Genomic DNA, 14,422 nt, shown 5'->3' with positions numbered 1-14,422 from the left:
AACGTAAGACACATAAAATAGATTGAAAGTGACTAAAATGGTCAACTGGATTATAGTGAAGAAAAAACTTGGCATGCCTGGATCACATTAATTACATTTGTGTGAATATATTATCTCATTACAATATTTTTATTATAAATTAAAATACAAAAAAAATAGACATTTGTATATAAATATAATATATATGTATGTATGTATATATATATATATATATATATATATATATATATATATATAATATAGTCTGTGGGACATAAAAATATACTCATAAATGATAGACGTGATATAAATTATGGAGAAATAATATGTAATAATATTGAAAATATTTATACATAGAAACATTATAGATAACGAATTTACAAGATTAGTAAGCAATTATTAATATCTCTTTTTTGTTGAATTATTGTTTTCATATATTGTGTATACCTGCAAGATATTATATATAATAACTTTTTAATTAATTCGTATTGCAAATAATTTCCGTACTGTGAAAACATATTGTTTTATCATATTGTCTAATCATAGAATATTGTGTTTTAATGCGATCCGGACGCGCCAAGTTTTTTTTTCACTATAATTGAGCTTCATTCGATTTTCTTTACTATAATTGATATATTTCAGTCACTATCTTATATGTATTGTTGCGTTATAAAATATTTAACTAATTGCATTTATTTCGTATCCGTTTTTTATTAAAAGGAATGTAATACACTTTTTTTATGTACTTGGCGTATATTTTTTCTTCTATAAAAAGGCATTTTATAAGGATTTAACATAATTATTACATACGTATGTGCACAATGTTCACTTATATTGTTTAATATAATATTAATTGAATGAAGACATCGTGAAAGGCAGCTTAATGGACAAAACGCTTTACATGTATGTGTCACACATATAACTGAAAAAATCTGGAAATCTGAAATGATCCTTTTCGGGATTCGATCTCCAGATCTCCATGTCGGTTGCACCCATTTTATTTGGATTGGTCGCAATCGAAAGATACCGATAACATTATTATATTTATATACCGATAACGATACGATTGTGTATGTGTTTGTGTCGTTGCCAAATTCGCGACGCTATCACTAGTCATTAGCTTTATCTCGAGTTTTGACATCAACAAATTTTAGATTAAAATTATTCAGAAAATAAAACCGCAATCAAAAGTTTAAAAATATTTTTATTATATAAATGATTAGTGACTAGTGATAGCGGCGCGAATTTGGCAATGACACGAACATATACGCAATGACGTTCACACGTCAAACGGCTAGTTTTGTATTTTTATGCACTTGGCGTTGCTTGATATAACAAAAGACATTTCTATAATAACTAACATGAGTCATTAAGAATTTAATCTTCATGTTCGCTTGATATAACATAATTTGTCTTCGTACAGAATTACACATTACATAAAGTCACGCTGCTCCACTTAATCGAGACTTGCAGCCGTTAATCCTTTCACGAATGAACTATTCAGCGTAATAAAAATTTAACAGTCCGTAACCCACCATATCGTATGCCGATATTTATTATCCTTAAAATGTCAAAGATTAATCTTTTTACTTAAAGTGAGACTCTTCAACTGAGTTTGAAGAGTCGCAGGCATTCAAAATATACATATGAATCTTTCTCATTTGTTGTTATTACAATTATCAATTATCGATAATATCATTAAAAAAAAATAAATCATTTACAAGAAGTATATTTTCCTACTAAAAATATCAGTAAAAATATTAGATAAAGATATAGTCTCTAAATTCTTTGGAATCTCATTTTAAAGAGTGAAAATTAAACCAATTTTGAAAAAGAGTGACTCAATTTTTAATCTTCAAGAGTGAGATTTCTTTTTAGAGTGACTTTGACAATTCACTCTAAAAGATTGAGAGAGTATAATATTTAAATATTACAAAAGTATTTTGCAAACGCTTTTACGCTTGAATGGGTAATTCGATTTAATCAAATTTAATATTTTAACGTTATACGTTAATTAATCCAAAGATTTGCCTAATTTTTATGTATTATAATAATATTCGCGCGTGGGATGATTATGCAATCTCACATGAATATAGAAAAAAGTATTGAAATAGTAATTCTACAATGTCAAAGGATCGCTTTATAGTCTCATAATTGATTCACAATTATATAAATTTAGAAAAAGATTTTTTCGACAAATTTTTAGGATATGATAATTTTTAGGAAAATTCATTCAAATTCAATTGTAGAGCGGCAATTTCCAGCATATTCTTTCTGAAACGATTAAATAGACAGGGATGGACAATGCAAAGTGAGAAACTGCGTAACTAAGCGCATGCGTTGTAACGGGAGTGGCAGCACGTAGAATCACTACGGCCACCACGGGGTTGGAAACGACGACTCGTAGAAGAACGACGGTAGTGCCTACTGCAGGATTCCACGAGGAGGCAGCCGCCCCTCGTGACAACCCCCTCGCCGTCGTTACATTGCGGAGTTTTGCGCGCGCGCAAGTTACCCTATCCATTATCATTCAGCTGACTCGGCGTACTCGTCGTATGAAGACGCTCCTCCAGGTGCTTCGGACAGCTGTCGGAGCGTCGTCGTCGCGACGCCGACGTCGCGGAATTTCCGAACAATCGAGAGCAGAGTGTCTGCTCGACGATCTCTCCTCCACTTACATGAAGTGCGCGTTCGCGTTTCTGAATGGTTTCGTCAAAATCGTGTCGCATGACGGACATGCATGTCGAGGTTGTTCGCTTGTGGTGCATTCGTGCTTCACAATATACCGATGTGCATTGATGTGTCGCGCTGCATAATCAACGATTGCCCGACAGCGTGCTGTCGAGTCTCGACATAAAGATGGTACGATCCGATGACACGCTAATCTCATTTCGTCGAAGTGTCAAAGTACTGCGTTTGTTTAATATCATCCCTCGCGAGTAAGTATGAGTTTCGGCTATCGTCGATGGTCCAAATTGTGATTGGTATACTGTGAATGGCGATGGAGTGCACGTTTAAATCTCAGTTGCTTCGCGAACGCGTGCGTTTAATGAGAAAAAATATGCGTCGTATATTGGCTCCATTCCTTTCGTATAAACGATGGAATTGTTAGCGTGATTTCTAGAACAACCTACATTGAGGCTTTGAAAAGACAAAGGAAAAGAAAATAATGACGTAAATAAATAGAGTAGTAAAAGAGCTAAAGAGAGCAAACGTAATATATTTTAAATTAATTGGAATTAAATTTTTTTCAGAAAGTATAATTTCTTTCTACGTTCACTCCTAAAACAGTGTTCGATTTTAAGATATTAAAATGTATTATTCTTGTCTCCGTTTTTTAAGTACTTAACTTAAATGATTTAGTTTTAATTCAATAAATAAAACACTACGTGTTTGGATTTATAATACTAAAACGTTTAAAATTGAAATATCTTTAATAAAATATCTTTAATAAAATGTAAAAATATAGAAAACACTATTTTGATAGCTTGATTTATTCTTTAATATTGGTAAATCATTTTTTCCCTGCAAATTGCAGACTGCAATGAAGTGTATGTATGTGTTATCTAATTAAAATTAGTATGCCGGTTTATTTTATTTAAAAGTATATCGATTTTTCTTCAAGTTCCAATTTGCTTTACATATTTTTACGAAAATATTGGATGATATTTTGACTGATATAAATCATTCATAAGATTCATGGAATCCTTAATATTTATTGAAAAATCAGGAGATAGAAATTATAGAAAGTCGTAGTCAATCAAGTGCATCTTTTCAGACTTTCGGAGACAAATTATGCAGATGAGATTAAAAATTTCTCAGAGTTCATCGCTCGCATTGTCTTCGATTAATAATAGCTTTTTAGAATCATAAAGAATAATTAGTAATAGCTTTTTAGAACTATAAAGAATAATTAGTAACATCATCATAATTCAAATTACACTTATACTCGGCTTTAGTGCGTTTTTTATTCTAATTGCTGAATTTATCGTTTTAATATCCATTATTTTGAAACCATATTTAAAACGAAGCAGAAATCGCAACGAGTAAAATTTATGCGGTCACGATAATTTCGTGACTGATTTAAGTAACCTATGAATTCCGTTCTTCCACTTATATTACACGCAGATTGTTCTTGCCGAGAATAAAATCGCGAATCTGATAAAAAAATCTAACGTTCCTTAATTCAACATTCATTTTGCAAACTCTTGTTATTTTTTAATTAATTCTAGTCTCTCATGGTATCCAACAATATCAAAAATGCATATCTAACAATCTGATGTAATACTTGATTTGAAAAGGAATAATTGCATGAAAGGCATAAATACAACGTTAAATGGAGAAATAATAAGTGTATCTTCTTAATTGCATTGTAACCAGTCGCGATCGGATTAACTGCTCGAGCATTTTATCGGTTTCATCAGCCGCTGAAGTAAAAATCGATTTTGTTATCAGCTTGGCCATTCTTATCAATGGTTATCTGCATTTTATTGTGGACAAACTAGAACGGGATTTTTTAATTACGTAAATTTATTAATAAAATAAAATTTATTATTTAATTAATTTTTGCATTACGTCAATTAAAATGTGTTAAATTATATCTTAATGCAATGTAATCAATAAATATGTACTCGATACCCTAAATGATGGCATCTTAAAAAGCAACCTTTTACTATAGATATTTACGTATGCATATATTGCAATGTATGAACATCTACATTTTGATGCTTGTAACAGGTGGTACAACTATACATATGACACGGAAAGAACAAAGAATAATGTTTTGTTGGATTTCTAGTGAATCAAATGTTACTTGATAAAAGTCAAAGAACACATATTTACGCTTCATTAATATTATATGATACTACATGGGTGAGAAAAGAAGTAACCGTAATTTACTTTGATTGTAACAACAAAGTTAAGATTACTTATTAATAGACTTGTCATGATATAATGATGTATTAAGTGTATAGTGTTTTCGCATTATTACAAAATCATATTTTATATCAAATCATTTTCTATGACATAAGAGATCTGTATTATGAAATCACGTTAATATGAATAAAATTTGAGTTTTTTAAAATACGATCATGATAGTTTTGCACAGATGAGTTCAGAACTTAGCATTCTAAATTAACGGATCGACCGACTTTTCAGAGTCACAGTAAAAACATCGTGTATTCGAGAGGAACATCGCGATCCAGTACGAATAAAAAGAATTCCGCGAGAATAAACCGAGGAACAGCCGATCATGAATCACGAGAACGGTTGAGAGCAGCGTACGCGCGACATAATAAAAGACGTGAGAGATGAAAGCGAAACGATGAAGAAGAGAGAGTGGCGCTTCTAATTGGAGGATGAACGGATTTTTCAATTCCCTCAAAAACCTCGCGTCCGGTGCTACCGGCTCTGCCCCAAGATACGAAGAGCTGGAAGGTGAAGCGACAGTTTCTGTAAATCTATCTCGCATGCTAATGTCCTGTCATGCTGCACGCGCACAACGTAATCAGCCTTGCAAAACCACAAGTTCGTACACACATGCAGACTATGTGTGAGCTAGATCTATGAGCTAGCTCGTAAATTAAATTCTGTTAAATACTGCTGCAGGGGAGCATAGACTACGATACTAACATCTAAGTATTGCAACGTTAACTTAATGCAAGCTAAGAGTATCACATACATTTCCGACATGCTTTGTTTACAGCCACTGAAGACGACGTAGTTAAGCCTTTTTATTTATAAGTATGAAATAAAATGTAAAGTTAAATTAAATGATTAAATGAGCTTATACTCTTATTCCATGTTGCCGTTACGGAAATCTAACGAAAAATAATTTCTTTTTTTTTGGGGGAGGAGAGGAGTTTTATAAAACATCACGTTTCGCGTAAATTCTTGTCATTAATACACATAATATAAAGTTGTAAAGTTAAAGCCTATATATTTTTATTAGCAATTATTAACTATAGATATTATTTGTTTAATATAAATTTGTAAAGTTAAAGCTATATCCTTCATCAAAAATTGAGGAACAAACTTTCAAAATACGTTTTGTCTCAAATTTGTAATTTTCAGAAAACAAGAAAGAAAGAAACTAGATACACAAGAAAATTATGCACTTTACAGAAACATTATGCCAATCAATAGGAAATGTTAAACAAAATTGCTAAACAACTGCTAAAAATGTTAAACAAATGCATTTTGTTTGACTCTAATTAAAAAACATAATGCACTTTGAAATATCTATGTTTTTTCAGCATATAAATTAATGATGAAAAAATGCTCTGTGAACATCTCAGAGTAGCTTATAATATGAGTTTTTCAACACTGAACATTACGCCACCTCTAACTAAAAAAATGAAATTTTAGAAAAATGCATTTTGAAAGTCTGCTCCTCAATTGTTTAATCATAAATATTATTTTTCCCCAAATTTATATAAAATTAAGATTTTGTATTGTATGATATAATAGAAAGAGACAAATGTCTGTTAGTTCGCTTATAAAACATATCGAATTGAACTAGTAGCGATAGTAATTGCATTTATTGCATTATAATTTCCATACAATTTACATTTAAAGTTATGTGTTGTACGTTTGTCAATACTGGAATATCCATAAAATTTAATGGCACATTAAATTACACATTTAATTTGTAGCTAATTTGATAAGAATTGTATATTATTCGCTGTAGCCGTAAAATTTATAGTATTGACTAATATCCTTATATATGATTAATATATAATTCACTTCAAACTGTGAATTGCAAGTGGCGTTACACATTAAATCGGACTTGTCGCAAAAATATTAAGAGCAATTTTTTAATTAATTTAATGTAGAAAAGCGCTAGTTTATTTTACTTCAATAGCGTACAACAAACATTTTGTTTGCTACTTCGTCCAAATTTCAGAAAAATACGACAAAATAAACAATATAAAATGCAATATACGTGTGGGAGTTCTAACAAAACACGTTCGACACGTGCAACAACATTACAAGACAAAATACAGATTGTTATAAAAGCAGGAATAATATCGATTTCACACATCACCGCGTGCGGCTGGCGTAGTTTATTCAGCCATTAATAGAATTCCACCATCATCAATTTACATTCGTTCATTCGTAGACATTGTGAGATGACAACAGACAATATTGCTATTGCACCGATTCGTTCATATAGAAATTGAATGTTTTCAATGCATGCTTCATTAATATGTGCAGGTTAACATGCGATATAAACGCGTGGATGCGTGTCATTTACTACCCTAAGAATTTTTGTAGAATTATTTCTACTCAAACTAGTAATTCTTCAGTGACGTTGTCATAGAAACGATCATGCAACGACCCTTCTATTAAATGTTAAAGGCGATCGAGCTTGCTTTACTTCGCGATTTTCTCAGTCACTTGTATCGAATCGAACAGGACAGTTATCGCAACTTCGAGTAAAATATACAAATTATCATTTCAAATCAAACACTAGAGTATTCACGCATTTATGTCAATCAAGCTTTTTTGATTATTGGTTTGATTTAAATAAATATTTACTGTCGTGTTATAAGTCAATATAGTGTTTTCTCTATCTGTGATTTATATATGTATATCGTAATTGACATACTGACGTACTTAACTAATAAGATAGAATTTCATGAACTATAAAAGAGTTGCAGTTTATGAAGTGCTGTCTTATTAGTTAAGTGTATTTGTGTTTTTTTTTCTGAAAGTAGATTATTTTATAGTAAAATGTTTTATGAATTTTTCTCTAAATTTCAGTCGAAGATACAAAAATGAGGTTCAGTTTGAACCCGCAACCGGGAGAAAGTGGTTTCATACAATGGCTAGACGCGATGAAAATGGTTGCCAAATTACAAGGAGGGATACCACCGGAATTTCGAAAAAGAGTGAGTGCCTCATGATTTACTTTTAAATGAATTATTCATGAAAGTGCACAGCATGGAAGATATAAAAAATTCAAAGGATTCATAACTGAAGTATACAAGAAACGAATTGATATTCTTCTGCAGTTGTGGCTAACGTTGGCGGAACGTCATCTGGATCAACGCGGCGTAGACTGGAAGCAGGCTGAGAAGGTCTGTTTCAACGAATGGAGTAATCCTGATGACGAAGAACTCGGCATACAAATTGTAAAGGTAAATGTCTAATTGTTCAGAGCTATTTGCCGCATAATTCAATATAAATAATTACATCTGCAATCAGTGATGATAAGTATATAAATGACAATAAGTTTTACATGTTGAATTAATGTATGTAGTTAAATTTCAGAACAATTTCATAGTTGCAATAACTATAAAATGGTTCATTCAATTGTTGTATAAATTAATTCTACATATAAAACTTGTATAGTTGCATCTGTATAATTGCTGCTATTTTATAATATAGTATATATTGTAATACGTAAAGACACAATGATAGCAACTATTATGTTTTTTTTCTTTACGTGTGTTACAGTATATAAAAAGTTTTTTCATAAAGTTTGAACAAACGTTAACATTAATTATTGCATTATTAAATAGTATTTTTGTATTTTATTTTTATCTTTTTATTTTCAAAATACTTTTTAATAAGAGAATTCCAAGAATATCCAAAGTTATTCAAATACTCTAGAACCTCCAGTAAACAATATGATTTCTTGATTTCTTTATACCTTGATGATAACGTCTGCGCGACACACACACGCTCAGTTTGTCGAGCTATCTCCGAAATAAAGGGCGACCCGGTAAATTCAATGAGAACATCTCTGGATGCGCAGCTCCGAAAGGAGCGTTTAGAGAAATGGCGATACACTTATTTCGATATATAGTTTAAAATTCTTGGCACGAAAACATCAAGCTATAAACATAACTCTGTAGTTCATAAATGTTTCAACTGATTAAAAGGAATAAGCTAAGGAAACTAAAGATAGGAAGGAAGCTAAACGTTATTACGTAATACAGTTTGAATTAAGGCGAGCACGATGCATAATTAGAACAAGTAGTTCTTCTAAAAATAAACTGCAATCTAATACGTGATCTATTTGATCGCGTCAAGTTATATCAACTCCATATAAATTTATAGACCTAGCCCTGATTATTATTAATTACGCTCAATTATGTTCGGATCGTTTATCACAACTTATAACGACAAATAACTAACAATTACCGGTTACTTTTGTAATTAATGTTCGCCTACGTAGATTATGTTTTAATGAAAATTTTCCAACAGAAATTGACATTTACCGCTTTTTAATCCTTGTTTACTCGTTTATTGTTATTAAATGGTAATTTGATATATTAATTATCTTCATGCAGTATATATATTATGAAAATTTAATATGTTCCATGTCGGGCCAATTTATGACTTGACTCCACGTCGCAAAGAGATCACTAGTGATCCACGGAATTTTTGTTTGCATTTGCTATATTTGTTAGCTGATTGTTACATATATATTTGTTAAATATTTGTTAAATAACATGTACTTCAACGATTAAAAAAATTAGAAAAATCATAAAACGAAGACCTAATACATCAATATTATATTATATATATCATAATTATGTATCATAATTATCATATTACATATCATAATTATCCACTTATAGCATAAACAAACATTGTATAACTACGTTTCTTTTTATCATTCTTTTTCAAAGAGTGATAAAATGAAATCGTTCTTTTTTAAAATATCAAATTTTGTCCGATCGAAAAATCCGGCGTGCTCCGGTGATTCCTGCGGCATGGAACGTGTTAATGAGAAAGCTAAGATAAATTATGAAAAATTAAGTTAGCTGCAATTACGCTGGTCTGCGTACTTACGCTGCAAATTCGACAAGGCTCGAAAGTTACCGTAGCAATTTGCAACTTGCTAATTCAACAACGTAAAACTCGTCACAATTCGCAGGATCTGCACAGAACAGGCTGCAGCCTGTTCTGCGGTGCTGCTGGCCGGGACAACCAGGCAGTGCTTCGTCGAGTATTACTCGGTTTCGCTCGCTGGAACAAGTCCGTGGGCTACTGCCAGGGTTTGAATGTTCTGGCCGCTCTCGTTTTGCAAGTAATGGACCGCGCGGAATCCTCGGCTGTAAAGGTGATGATATATTTAATAGAAGGTGTTCTACCAGAGGGCTATTTTGCCGATAATTTGCGAGGCCTTTCTGTGGATATGGCGGTATTTCGGGATCTTTTGCGTTCGAGATTGCCGAAATTGTCCAAACACCTCGAGGCGCTTCAGAGCGATGCGAAGGATAAAGCAACGGGTAAGTAGAATTGATGAAATAAAAACTTGAGGGAATAAGCGTAAGAAATACAGAGATATCGCTTGGCGATGGGATATTACGATGGCACAGCTGGAAATTGAGACGTATATACAGTTTCGCTGAACGAGTACCTAATATCGACATTTCAAATAATTTTATCCTCTTAAAAAATTTATGTAACGTTTGCATATGATGTTGAAATAAACATTTAATTCTTTCGTGTAAATGTAAATATTTTCAAGCTACCAAGATTTGTTCAAAGGCATCGATTCTGTTTTATGGAAATATAATTTAAGTAAAACATTTATACTTACAAAAAAATTCGTTAAACTGAAACTAATGAATGATATTTTTTTATTTATCATAGTAACGATAATTCTAAACAATTGAACTTAATTTATTTTCATTTACTCTCACTTTTCTTGATTGTAGATTATTGTGATAAATAACATTACGTCGTTTTTCAGGAAGTAGCTACGAACCGCCGCTCACGAATGTGTTCACCATGCAATGGTTCCTTACACTTTTCTGCCACTGTTTACCGCAGGAAGCAGTACTTCGTGTCTGGGATCTGATATTTCTCGAAGGTGATGAAGTACTCCTTAGAACGGCACTCGCTATCTGGGAAGGCCTTTCAGAGTAAGTTTTAAATTAAATTAAATTTACTAACATTTTTTTTACGTAATGAAATTATAAGTTCATTATTTCTTTGATTATTATATATAACAAATAAAATATTTAATTGTTTATAGTCGCATAATGACCGTAACATCAGCAGACGAATTTTATAGTATAATGGGAGTTCTTACGAGAGAAATGCTAGAATTCACCGATACAAACAATCTCATTAAGGTTGAGTACAATTACTTATACAAAGCATAATGAAAATATAATATAACTCAGCTAAAAGATTCTGCGTGATAAGTCTTTTTGCTTTTATGATTATATAATCTACAAACACTACTTATGTCTGATATCACAAACAATTTATTTATGAATTGTTTTGGCAGAACATTGTTAGTATGGGACCCTTACATGGTGTGACGAGCTTAAGAGAGAAGCATCGATATAACATCACCCCGTGGGCGCGCAAGCTGAGTGATGATGATGACAGCGAGACAGAAGAGGATGAGAGATTAGCTGTAGCGGCTGCCATGTTCAGTATGGCTCAACGTATAAAAAAAGGTAATTATTCTTTTTTTTTTTTAATGAATCTTATGAATATCTCAATAATGTTAAAAAAGAAACATAATAAAATATCATTTGAATGACTGATTTTATGCTAATGATTTATAAAGAAAATGGCATAATGTTGCTTTACAAATCAAACTCAATTTCGAATATCAATATATCAACTTGTATAATTATAATATAATATTATTATAAAATAACGTAAAATAAGATATTTAAAAGTTCTGTGTATTCTGATTCTGGACATGCAGGCTGTTTAAGCATGTTATTATATAAAATGTGGGTCAAAGTTATAAATGTGGGTCTATTTTATAATATATTATTTTTTATAACCATATTTAAAATGGATTTTTTAGCTAATTTGACGAATGAATATTTGACATATTTGTACTTTCAAAGACAACAAATCAAACTTTTGATGCTTTGTAGATATCAGCATCATTATGTATATTAGATACAATTATTATTTTTAATTATGACAAAATTTGTTTTGCGAAAGAAACATGAAAATTCAAAATATCATATTGACTATTCGTTAAAAATAATATCTACTTTTCATAAAAATACTAATATCTACTGTTCGTTAAAAAAATGATTCATTTCAGATCGTTTACCTTCGACAATAGGAGCGTTACAAGCGATGGCACCCAGTAACGATCGAGAACGCCTTGCTTTAGATATTAGTACGTTGAAGCAGCAATATGCAAAATTACGAGAGCGACAGCGGCAAGCACATATAATACTTTCTGGTAATGATAGATAAGTATGACAAGCGTTCTATAATTGCATAGTTCTACAAATTTAAGCTCTAATGCATTTTTCTAGAATTTATATTCTAGAAAATAATAGATATAAAAATATAAATTCTAGAAAAAATTAAATCTCTTTAATAAAAATAATATTCAATTCAAAATTTCAAAGAATATTTTATCACATTTGTGTGTAGAATATTTTAATTTATAATATAAATGCACCATATAAGTTCATTGAATAAGTTAGATTGAATGGATCAAATCGCTATTATAAGGTATAAATTTATCTATAATTATCGAATATATTATATTGCACATTATATTGCAAACAAAGATTCCATAACAATCTCTCTATTATCAACATTGCTTAAAATTATTAGAAGATTACCATGTAACAACGTTGAAACTATATGAAAATTAAGTTGCACATTCCTCGCGTTGTATCTTTACAATCGAAAAATGTATATAGGTTTGATGGCACATATTATAAAAGCTTTACGAGCAGCAATACGTTAGTAATAATACTTATCGTCTTCTGCTTGCCATCGTAAACTAGCTCATTTTATATTCATGAATGAAACTAAACTCACGTTTGTGTTTACGATTGGACACTATCATCATATTTCGGTATAGACGAGAATATATGATAACGATCGTGACTTCTCGAAGTACTATGACCTATCACGTAAAAATCAAGAATTACATCTTTGCGTGATATACTTCAATTTGAAATAGCCGCTTGATACATCTTCTTGATAGATGAATGAAATTTGTATGACGTCCAATAAGTATGCGCCAATAAACTCGAAACCGTGACATTTTTATATAAAAAGAAATAACTTTCCAAAACTAAATTAAAAAATAAATTAAAAAATCAATATATTAGAAATTTACAAATCTCATAAGAACAAGGCATTTAATAATAATAAAAATAATATAAATTAATAATATTCTATTATTATAACTTGTCAATTTTAGCGATAAACCTAACTGTTAAATATTTTAATTATTATTTTGTAATAATATAAACGTTTTGTAAAAAGGAGGTCTAAGCCCTTTATAACGTAACAATATCTTTTTATTAACTAATATTTTTAAGGAACACAATAGCAAAACGATGACAAAGATTGCATTTCATATAGCAAAGATTCTTTTATCGATATTTACATCAAAGGTCGCGTGTGCACATGTATATCTATATTAAAGCTATTTATCAATCCACCCTTAACAGGATGGAACGTCTAACAGTAAAATATATATATATATATATATAGGCACTATTCTTATTCTCTAACCAATTTCTTATATTCTAGCCGCGTGTGCGCGTCAGACCATGGTACCTCCGCCCACTTCCACAGCCATGAATCATCTGTTAGTGGGTAAAAATGCCCTCGTAAGTGGAAAGAATCGACCATTGAGTTTGCCGTCTGCTACTGCCACATCGAAATTACGGCCAGCAGTCCTTCATAGTCCAAAAAGTCGTAGGGATAGGCAAGGTGTCACGCTTCATTGGAAAGATGCGAAAAGGCCGAAGCAAAGAGCCGGCGACGCTGGTGGTAAGTGCATTTAATTGTAAAAAAAAATAATTTGATAAAGAACAGTTTTACAAATATATATCAAAAATATTATGCAGATGTTTAAGAGTTTTCTATTTCTATAACAGGAATAATGTATGGAACATGTAAGTTAGTTTTTGAATATGTACAAAAGTATAAAATATCAGATAAAGTACAAGATATTAGGCAGATATAAATAATAAAATATAAAAATGATTAAGATATAAAATTTAAAAAAATATTAGAAATATATATTATATATTTCTATATATTATTATATTATGGATTTTATATATGTGCACAAAATTATAAATGCAATACATTGTTGATAACAAAAATGTGTTATTGTAATTAAGAATTTACCGATTTTTTAAAAATATTTTTATGTTTTGTACATATTTTTATATAAATAATCTTTATTGGAACGTATGAAAACAAAAATAAAATTACATATGTATTAAAATCTACACTGAAAACTTTGTGTCGGACATACAACATCGTATTGATCTGCTCATGGTAAACGTACCAGCAGAGAATAAGATGGAATTTCCATCTGATGGTAAGATTCGCGACGGTAATGCTTATCAATTGCTGAACCTTCAATGCTCCAGACTACAAAGGACCACTTGCTCCAGGTTCGATATCAGCAAGTACGCGTATTGACGCAGGTGTGGCAGATAGGGTTCAACATCCGGTTCTA

The 14,422-nt window shown here is 31.0% G+C and overlaps 2 protein-coding genes and 1 pseudogene across 6 annotated transcripts in view; 2 read left to right on the top strand and 1 right to left on the bottom strand.

Moving 5' to 3' along the window:
* Positions 1-14,422, bottom strand: part of Timp (Tissue inhibitor of metalloproteases) — a 163,389-nt gene that overhangs the window by 71,348 nt on the left and 77,619 nt on the right. The window lies entirely within an intron of this gene.
* LOC105150871 (uncharacterized) overlaps positions 1-14,422 on the top strand; it is a 33,795-nt gene that overhangs the window by 11,728 nt on the left and 7,645 nt on the right. For 2 of the 3 annotated variants that reach the window (XM_087412834.1, XM_011064230.2), the window contains 8 exons: positions 7,744-7,871; positions 7,995-8,120; positions 9,869-10,223; positions 10,691-10,862; positions 10,976-11,075; positions 11,234-11,408; positions 12,020-12,163; positions 13,480-13,722. In XM_087412834.1, coding sequence (XP_087268960.1) covers positions 7,744-7,871; positions 7,995-8,120; positions 9,869-10,223; positions 10,691-10,862; positions 10,976-11,075; positions 11,234-11,408; positions 12,020-12,163; positions 13,480-13,722 — 1,443 coding nt within the window. Of the gene's footprint in view, positions 1-2,346; positions 2,919-5,136; positions 5,416-7,743; positions 7,872-7,994; positions 8,121-9,868; positions 10,224-10,690; positions 10,863-10,975; positions 11,076-11,233; positions 11,409-12,019; positions 12,164-13,479; positions 13,723-14,422 lie in introns of those variants that run through there. The other variant, XM_011064231.2, reaches the window with a different exon arrangement.
* Positions 6,240-6,312, top strand: LOC147907546 (small nucleolar RNA SNORD36; annotated as a pseudogene).

The sequence above is a fragment of the Acromyrmex echinatior genome, chromosome 13, assembly GCF_024713525.1.
Source record: "Acromyrmex echinatior isolate Ae372 chromosome 13, ASM2471352v2, whole genome shotgun sequence".
NCBI classification, from domain to species: Eukaryota; Metazoa; Arthropoda; class Insecta; order Hymenoptera; family Formicidae; genus Acromyrmex; species Acromyrmex echinatior.
The sequence above is the reverse complement of the archived record's forward strand: the minus strand, read 5'-3'. Positions and strand labels throughout refer to the sequence as shown.